The 9,223-nt window shown below is 35.6% G+C and overlaps 1 protein-coding gene across 1 annotated transcript in view; it reads left to right on the forward strand.

The window, feature by feature from the left end:
- The first annotated feature begins 499 nt into the window (after positions 1–499).
- LOC107288732 (teneurin-3) overlaps positions 500–9,223 on the forward strand; it is a 90,760-nt gene continuing 82,036 nt past the window's right edge. Inside the window, exon 1 of the mRNA XM_015817377.1 lies at positions 500–704. Coding sequence (XP_015672863.1) covers positions 557–704 — 148 coding nt within the window. The 5' untranslated portion in view covers positions 500–556. The remainder of the gene's footprint in view (positions 705–9,223) is intronic.

A 9,223-nucleotide genomic window follows, 5' to 3' on the forward strand; every position in this document is an offset into this window, starting at 1 on the left:
TGGTACTTAACTCTCAAAAGTGCTTGAGTTAATTGAATTTAAGCAAAAGGTATATTATACATGTATGATTCTAAAATTTGATGAATTCACATTGTATGGTATTTAGTCAAATATTAACTCAACATTGTAGTGTTTTAACTTTTTAATGTTTTAAAAAACATATCTTTGCATTATAATCCATATTTTTCAGAACGTGACACTATTTACTGAAAATAATCTACAAAAGACTTCTAAATTTATAGTGGCTATTCATAAGCAATATGTGATTAAAAATGGTCACATATCGAAAGAAGTCTAAGCTAAGTGAAGAAATCAGTAGAGAGATATCACTAGATCTGCTGAATAAATAATCAACTATTGGGAAATATAACTTCTGAATCACTTGAAATAAATTGCTTGATTTAATTTTCAAAGAGTTCATATAGCTGGATTTTGGAGCTTAACTAATTACTGTCCTCTTTTTCCTTCTGCTTTTTTCCTTCTCTTTTCATCTACCACGTTCTTTATTTCTGTCTCAGAAATCTGCTCTGTTGACTGCGGTGCTCACGGTGTCTGCATGGGTGGAACGTGTCGGTGTGAAGAAGGTTGGGCTGGAGCATCTTGCAATCAAAGAGCATGCCATCCTCGGTGTGCTGAACATGGAACTTGTAAAGATGGAAAGTGTGAATGCAGCCAAGGCTGGAATGGCGAGCACTGCACAATTGGTATGTTAACTGAGAATTCTCAGTATTGAACATAAAAAGTAAGAAATGTGCTTTTTAAAAAGAAAAAAGAAAGCAAGTATATAATGTAAATAGCCTTTGTAAATAGCTTGTCCCAGATACAGTGAGGGAAAAAAGTATTTGATCCCCTGCTGATTTTATATGTTTGCCCACTGACAAAGAAATGATCAGTCTATAACTTTAATGGTAAGTTTATTTTAACAGTGAGAGACAGAATAACAACAAAAAAATCCAGAAAAGCGCATTTCAAAAAAGTTATAAATTGATTTTTTCCCTCACTGTAGGAAGAGCAAGAATTTCATTTTACATTTTCTAAATTTTCTGTTTAGATTCAGAAGATAATATCAGAAAATTTGTTTTTACTGCTTGCACTCTTCAATCTCTAGCTAAATGAGTTAATTTTCACTGGCTTTTTTTATTTTTAGCCAATAATAGAATACCTAATATTAATGTTATAAAAAGAAAAGGAAAACAAAAAAATACTATATATAAGGAAATATGAAACTTAGCTGCAAAATAGCCTAGCAGTCTGACATTTTTGTTATGTTTTGTTAGCTAACATAATGAATTATGTAAGATTTACACATAGCTTTCTATTTCAATACTGAAAAATTGAAAATGTGCTGACTTGCAGCACTTTCATTTGTAGTTTTTTTTAGGAGTAGATATCCTGTGTTTTACATCCTGATATAAAAGAAAGTAGTCTTTGATTAGTAACACAATATAAAAAGTTCTCTTCCCTAGAATTCATTTAATATTCCTTTTTAAAAGCTAGTCCGTGCCTAAATAAAACTTTAATCTCTGATCTCAGTCATTAACCATCATATAAAACATCAGTGACAAAATACCACAGTGATTCTTCACATTTTCTTCATATGTCTTTCTCTTATAAAACTATGTGGCATAGATTATAATTTATCAGTTACAAATTAGACTTTATTTCTGTTGGCCTCACTAATCTTAGCAGCACACTGCTGGTTTATAGTTGTTTAATGGATTTTCTGTTCTTGTATAATTTTTTCCAATGCATTTGACAGAACACACTCTAAAAGTAGCCTTATGATTTTAATCTATTTAATCCATGTGCTTGTAATTATTACACTGCTGTTTCTTCAACACAACAACAAATGTTTTGGATAATAAAACAATTGTTATAATGTTGTAAATATCACAGTAGCTTGGTTGGGCTTCTGTTATTTGCAAATTGCCTAGTATGGCAATAGTATATGATTTTCAAGTACGACTTCATTTCTATAAACTTATAATTCTCAACATTATATCAAAATCAGCTAGTTAATTGTGGGTTATAAATTCTGCAAAATGCAGAGATATTCACACAAAATATATTATAATGTTTTGGATATATCAGAGATCCAATTTTATTTTAAAAAATACATGTTTTGTGATTTAATATCATCAGTGCACCTGTGCTGCTGTGTATATATTGGTAGCAACCACAAAATAAAGAATTGATAGAAAAGTAAAGACAGAATCAATTGGATACAATTGAGATACAATGTATCTTCTACATTTTTTTTTCCTGGATCATGGACTGCATTTTCTATGCAAAGGACTCTTGGCAAGGGATGGGCTGCACCTCACAAAAACAGGGGGAAATGTACTTGGAAAAAGACTGGCCCAACTCATCAGGAGGGCTTTAAACTGAATCTGAGGGGGGAGGGTGACCAATCTTTAGAATCTCTAGATCATAAATCCCAAGAAAACAAATCAAACATTGAGATAGGCAAAGACAAGAAAAAAGAAAAACCCAAACAACAATCAGGAGATGCAGGAAACATGCCCACGAACAGGCATAAAAGTCTTAAATGCTTATATACAAATGCTCAAAGCTTGGGGAACAAACAGGCTGAACTAGAAGCAATAGTAAATGAGGGAGGGTATGACATAGTTGGCATTACAGAAACCTGGTGGGACGAAACCCATGAATGGAATGGACTGATGGATGGATACAAATTGTTCAAAAGAAACAGGTCTACAAAAAGAGGAGGGGGAGTTGCACTATGTGTAAGAGAACACTACATATCTACAGAAATGCACGATCCAAGATAAAATCTCTCCAGAATGTATATGGGTCAATATAAAAGAGAAAAAAAGTGACATTACTATAGGTGTACATTACAGGCCACTTAACCAATCAGAAGAAATAGATGAACTCTTTGCCAACCAGTTAACAAATGTATGCAGGAAGCATACCACAGGAGTAGACTTCAACTATCCAGATATCAACTGGGAAACAAACTGCAGCGAGCAGAAGTTCAAACAGATTCCTAACCAACCTAGCTGACAACTCCACCAAAAGGTGGAGGAGGAAAGTAGACGTAAAGTCATATTGGACTTAATTCTAAGTAATAGAGAAGAAGTGATAAAGGAAGTTTAAGTTGCCGGAACTTTGGGCAAAAGTGACCATGTCATACTGGAATTTAATATAATACAAACACTAGCAACAGAAAACAATCCAACTAGTGTCTTGAACTTCAAAAGAGCTGACTTTAACAAACCTAGAGAGAACCTAGGAAAGATCGCATGGATGAAAATCCTAAATGGGAAAACAACCCAAGAAGCATGGGAAACTCTGAAAAATGTGATCATAAAAGCCCATATCAGCACAATACCACTGAAAAAGAAAAACAAGAAATTCAAGAAGAAACCAGCATGGCTACACAAAGATCTCTCTGACAACTGAAAGATAACAAGGACAAATACAAAAAATGGAAAGAGGGGCACATAACTAAGGCCGATTATCAGCAGACACCAGAACATGCAAAGATGAAGTCAGGAAAGCAAAGGCTCAGAATGAACAAAGACTTGCAACAGAAATCATGTATAATAAAAAAAAGTTTCTTCCAACATACTAACAAGAAAAAAGCCAAGGAAACTGTAGGTCCACTAATGAGAGAAGATGGCAAGGAAATAATAGACAATAGGGACAAAGCAGAGCTGCTTAACTCATTCTTTGCATCAGTCTTCACACAAAAAGAAACTATAGCCCAACATACCCCAAAAAAATTAGAAACAAAAATTAAAATAAGCCAGAAAATGGTAAGAGAACATTTATTTGATCTTGTTTTCAAACAAGTTTTATTATTTTTTCAATTTTACATCCAAATGCTTAAGAAGCAGCGTGGTGATTGGGTAATCAATAGTCCAGTAACAAAATCTTTCATACATATCTCAGATTGTGTGATTAAAAGTTCTCTCCCTATTTATTTCCCTTAGTTATTATATCACATTCAAGTTAATACATTTGTAATTATAGCTCAATCAATCAATACATTTGTCAATATAATTTTACTTATACATATCCAAGTCCTGTTTTTTAAGTTTTACCTAATTTCAATTACAGTGTTTTAATTTAGCCTTTAATGTCCATAATATTTAGACTTCAGGTAACCCAAATTTTCCTTATTTCATTACAAAATTGTTATCATATCTAAAATACACATATTATTCAGTTAATTACATTCTTACTTTATTTCATAAGTATATTCTATTTCTCATCCTAGTACCTCATCATTTACTAATAAAATATCTTTTATTGCCACAAACCAACTTCCGTATTGCAATTCAAAACTATAATATAATGGCTAATTTTCATTTCCCTTATAAATCTAAGTCCTAAATATTAAATCAATCAATATCTTTAAAGATCTCCTTGGCCCATTAAGTAAGATTTTAAGCTCTTCCATTATCAGTCAACAAAAAAGAGAAAAAAGGAAGAGAAAGAAAATCCCATTTTTAAAATCTAACTCTAGCTTTCTTTTTGTGCCAAGCAGGCTTCCATACCAGTGCCTTTAAATCCTCAGATGGATCTCCCTTCATTCCTATACATGTTATTTGAATCAAGGGAGAGCATCCAGTTATCATTTTTTCAAAGGAACTGGCCCCTTTTTGATCATTAGATTGTTACCCTAATAGTTCAAATCTCCATGTTTGATTTAAAATATTTATCGTCAGTTCGGTCTGGTCTTCTTCCAGTTTCATTTGGCTAAAATAAGAGGTCATGTCTGGTGTTGTAGTTGTTGTTTGATTGTCTGGATTATCTAGGTTCTCAATATGTTGTGTAGTTGCTCTTTAGCACCCTCCATCTTAGTGTTGCTTTCTTCAGTTTTGAGTTGCAGGTTCTTTAATTGAAATCAAGGTTTGACTGTCAAAGTTCTTTGTAAATTGTACTTGTTATTGTGTAGAATCCTCTTTGATATTAATTTGTTCCTCTTCTGTTGTTTTTTGGATTGTAAGTTCATCAGTTGAAGTCTGGGCTTCAATTTGTAATTTTAAGGTGACATCTTTGTCTTTCACTCTGGAATTCATTAGCTCAGTGGCTTCAAGGATTTTTTCAAGTATGAGTTTGTAGTTAAGTTGTGGGTAGAATTCATCCATTGAAGATAGTCCTTTAGTGGAGGCTATGTTTAATAAAAGTCAGCAGATGTCCACCTCCACTATTCCTAGAAGTTGTTTTCACCACCCAGCTGCTTTAAATTCTTATCTTTTTTAGATAGTTCGAAGGACAAATCTAGGGAGTAAGCAAGCCTCACAGTCAAAGAAATTCACTTGCTGTACCAGGCTTTGCCACAAGATGTCCCTGATAGCATATAAAATCTTTTTCCAGACACAGGTTAGCTTTTATCCAGTTTAATTTTTTTCCTCAACTTAACAAATAGATAAGGTAATAGGAACTTTTTGGGACCCCAAATATCCAAAAAGTACAAGTCCAGTTATTTAGTTGTTTAGATTAGTTGTTCATTTCTTTTCTTTTCTTTTCAAAGCTGTATTTTCCCAAGGTAGGCAGACGCCGCTATGTTAAAAGCGGGGAAAAAATTTCAGAAGGCTTTACAGGAAGATAGTTGGGATACAAGAAAAGTAAGGTAAGGTCTCACCCAATTCCTCCGCAGTGCTTTCGTTGTGCTTGGTGGTGATTTTGGCTTTCGGCTGGTACGGCTTAGTGATCGGCCATGTTGATGGCCGATCTTTTCTCTGTTCATTCAAAGGAGCTGCCTTAGATCAAATGGAAGGGCTGCTGCCCTTCCGCGATCTGTTGAGGGTCCTCCTCACAGTCGTCGCTCTTCCAGGGCGACTTACGACCCTTTTCAGGGTTGTCCGACGAAGGGAAACCGGGCGGCGGACAGAGCGTTTCCGCCACGATCCAGAACCGGAAGCCAACATCTATTTGACCTTAACAAATATAAATCACCGAGGCCTGACAGATGACATCCCAGAGTCCTGAAGGAGCTGGCAGATGTTATCTCAGAACCATTGCACCACATCTTTCAAAAACCCTGGAGTGCTGGGGAAGTATCTGAGGATTGGAAAAGAGCTGATGTAGTTCCCATCTTCAAGAAAGAAAAAAAGAGACCCAGGAAACTACAGACCAATCAGTTTAACATCAATACCTGGAAAGATCCTAGAAAAGATAATCAAAAAACAGATCTGCGAACAACTAGAAGCAGACAAAGTTATAACTAGTAGCCAGCACGGGTTTGTTAAAAACAGATCATGCCAAACCAATCTTATTTCATTCTTCAACAAAGTGACTAAACTAATGGACCAGCGAAATATTGTGGACGTAGTATATTTAGACTTTAGTAAGGCATTTGGTAAAGTAGACCACAACCTATTCCTTGGTAAGCTAGAAAAAGGTAAAATAGACAACATCACCATCAGATGGATCTGTAGCGGGCTGGAAAATCGTACTCAACGAGTAGTCCTCAACGGCACTACATCCACATGGAGAGAAGTAACAGTAGGTTACCACAAGGTTCTGTCTTAGGCCCAGTAGTCTTCAATATCTTCATCAATGACTTAGATGAAGGAATTGAAAGGGAACTCATCAAATGTGCAGATGACACCAAAGTGGCAGGAGTAGCCAATACCCCAGAAGACAGGATCCAAAAAGATCTTGACAAACTTGAACAATGTGAGTTTCAATGTGGAGAAAAGCAAAGTTTTACATTTAGGCAGGAAAAATCAAAGGTACAAGTACAGATTGGGCAAGACCTGGCTTAAAAACAGTAACTATGAGAGGGATCTTGGAGTCCTAGTGGACAATCACTTAACCATGAGCCAGCAGTGTGCAGCAGCAGCCAAAAAAGCTAATACAATCCTGGGTTATATAAACAGAGGCATAGAATCAAGATCACATGAGGTATTAGTACCGCTTTATAAAACCCTAGTAAGAACACATCTGGAATACTGCAGCCAATTTTGGTCACCATATTACAAAAAAAGATGTTGAGAGTTTGCAAAAAATTCAGAGAAGAGCAACTAAGATGATCAAAGCCCTGGAGACTAAAACATACGAAGAACAGCTGCAGGACTTGGGTTTGGCTAGTCTAAAGAAAAGAAGAAATAGGGGAGTCATAATAGTAGTATTCCACTTTTTGAGGGGGGTCAGTGAAGAGGGGGTCACGTTATTTACCAAAGCACCAGAGGGCAGCACAAGAAACAATGGTTGGAAACTGATTAAAGAGAGAAGCAACCTGGAATTAAGGAGAAACTTCCTGATAGTGAGGACAATTAACCAGTGAAGTAGCTTGCCCCCAGAAATAGTGGGTGCTCCATCACTGGAGATTTTTAAAAAGAGGCTAGACCAGGATTCCCCAACCCCCGGTCCGTGGACCGGCACCGGGCTGTGGCATGCCAGCAAACAAGTGAAGCCCCATCCGCAGGATGCAGGAAGCACACGAAATCACGTCCCTTCTGGTCAGTGGAAAAATCTTTCTCCATAGAACCGGTCCCTGGTGCTCAAAAGGTTGCGGGCCTCTGGGCTAGACAGTCACTTGTCTGAGATGGTATATGCTCTCTTGCTTGAACAGGGGGCTGGATTAGAATACCTCCAAGGTCCCTTCCAGCTCTATTCTATTCTAAAAGCAATCATTTGGGTAAGTATCCCATACACATACAGAAAGATAAAACTGTGCAGAATAAAAGACAAAAAATAGTATCTGACTCTTAATATTTTTCAGTAAATCTGCAATCGTGGTTCAGTAGGAATATTGTATAAAGTAACCTGGGAATTATTGTATTTTATTTTATTTCTTTTTTTTTTCCAGAAAATTTTATTTATTTTTCCATCATAAAAAAACAATCATAAGTAATCACAATAAACAATCAAAAAACCCCCACCCACCCCCCGACTTCCCAAACCTAATCCCAGGATAATATTCATATAAAAGTAAACAAATACTAATATCTCTAACTCCACAAAATATCTTAATCTACCAAAAAGGATAGAAATAAACAAACTTAAAAAAACCTAAAAACCTAAATTATATTCTACCACTCTATGTTTCTTTTGAATATAAACAATCCATCTTCTCCATATTGATAAAAATTGTTCATTTGAATGGTTCTTCAAGTAAACCGAAATCTTTGCCATTTCAGCAAGATACGAAACTTTCAATCTCCAGTCTCCCATCGTAGGCAGAATTGGGCTCTTCCAGTTTTGGGCTATTAGCAATCTGGCAGCAGATAAACAATAAAGCATCAAATTTATTTCTTTTGCATCTAAATCTTGCACAATACCTAGAAGAAACAACTGTGGAAGAAAAATAATCCTTTTTTTAAAAATCTGCTGTAAGTTCCACCATAATTGTATCCAAAAGGCCTTAATGACCTTACAAGTCCACCACATATGAAAAAAAGTTGCATCTGGATGACCACACCTCCAGCACTTGGATTCATAATTCGGATAAATACGAGACATAGTTGAAGGATCCAAGTGCCATCTATAAAACATCTTATAAAAATTTTCACGTAAATTTTGTGCTTGTGTAAATTTCACATTTCTCACCCAGATCAACTCCCAAGTATCCATAGGTATTGTTTCTCCTATATTTTGAGCCCACTTAATCATACAATCTTTAACTAATTCAGTTTCTGAGTCCAATTCTAATAAAACATTATATATCCTCTTAATATGAGCTTTGGTACCATCTCTTACTTGCTTCAAGAAAATCCCATCTTCCAGAGCAAAAGAAGTCTTTTTATCAATTCGCCATCTATCTTTAATTTGTCCGTACAAAAGCCAAGAAAAAATTGGGTTGTTTTGCTTTAACTCATCCATTGATTTTAGGCACCAGTTGCCACCACCACTCTGATATAACAAATCTTTGTAAGTAGGTCCCTCCATCACCACTCCTCTGGTTATAGCTTGAAAAATATGCGACGGAGTCACCCAGAGTGGTAATTTGACATTAAACTTAAGAAAATATTTTTGCCAAACTCTTAACAATGCAGGCCTTATTATATGATTTCTAAAAGTTTTATCAGTTTTTTTCTGCATAAAAAGGTAAGCGTGGCACCCAAAATACAAGTCCCAGCCTTCAATATTCAGAATCCCTTTGTTAGACAAGTTAATCCAATCAGTCATCCACGTTAATGCACAAGAATCATAATAAAGTGTCAAATTTGGTACTTTAAGTCCTCCACGTTCTCTAGTGTCTTGGATAATCTTAAATTTGACTCTCGCCTTCTTGCCTTCCCAA

Source organism: Protobothrops mucrosquamatus, unplaced genomic scaffold, assembly GCF_001527695.2.
Source record: "Protobothrops mucrosquamatus isolate PMUCROS unplaced genomic scaffold, P.Mucros_1.0 scaffold581, whole genome shotgun sequence".
In the NCBI taxonomy this organism is placed as follows: Eukaryota; Metazoa; Chordata; class Lepidosauria; order Squamata; family Viperidae; genus Protobothrops; species Protobothrops mucrosquamatus.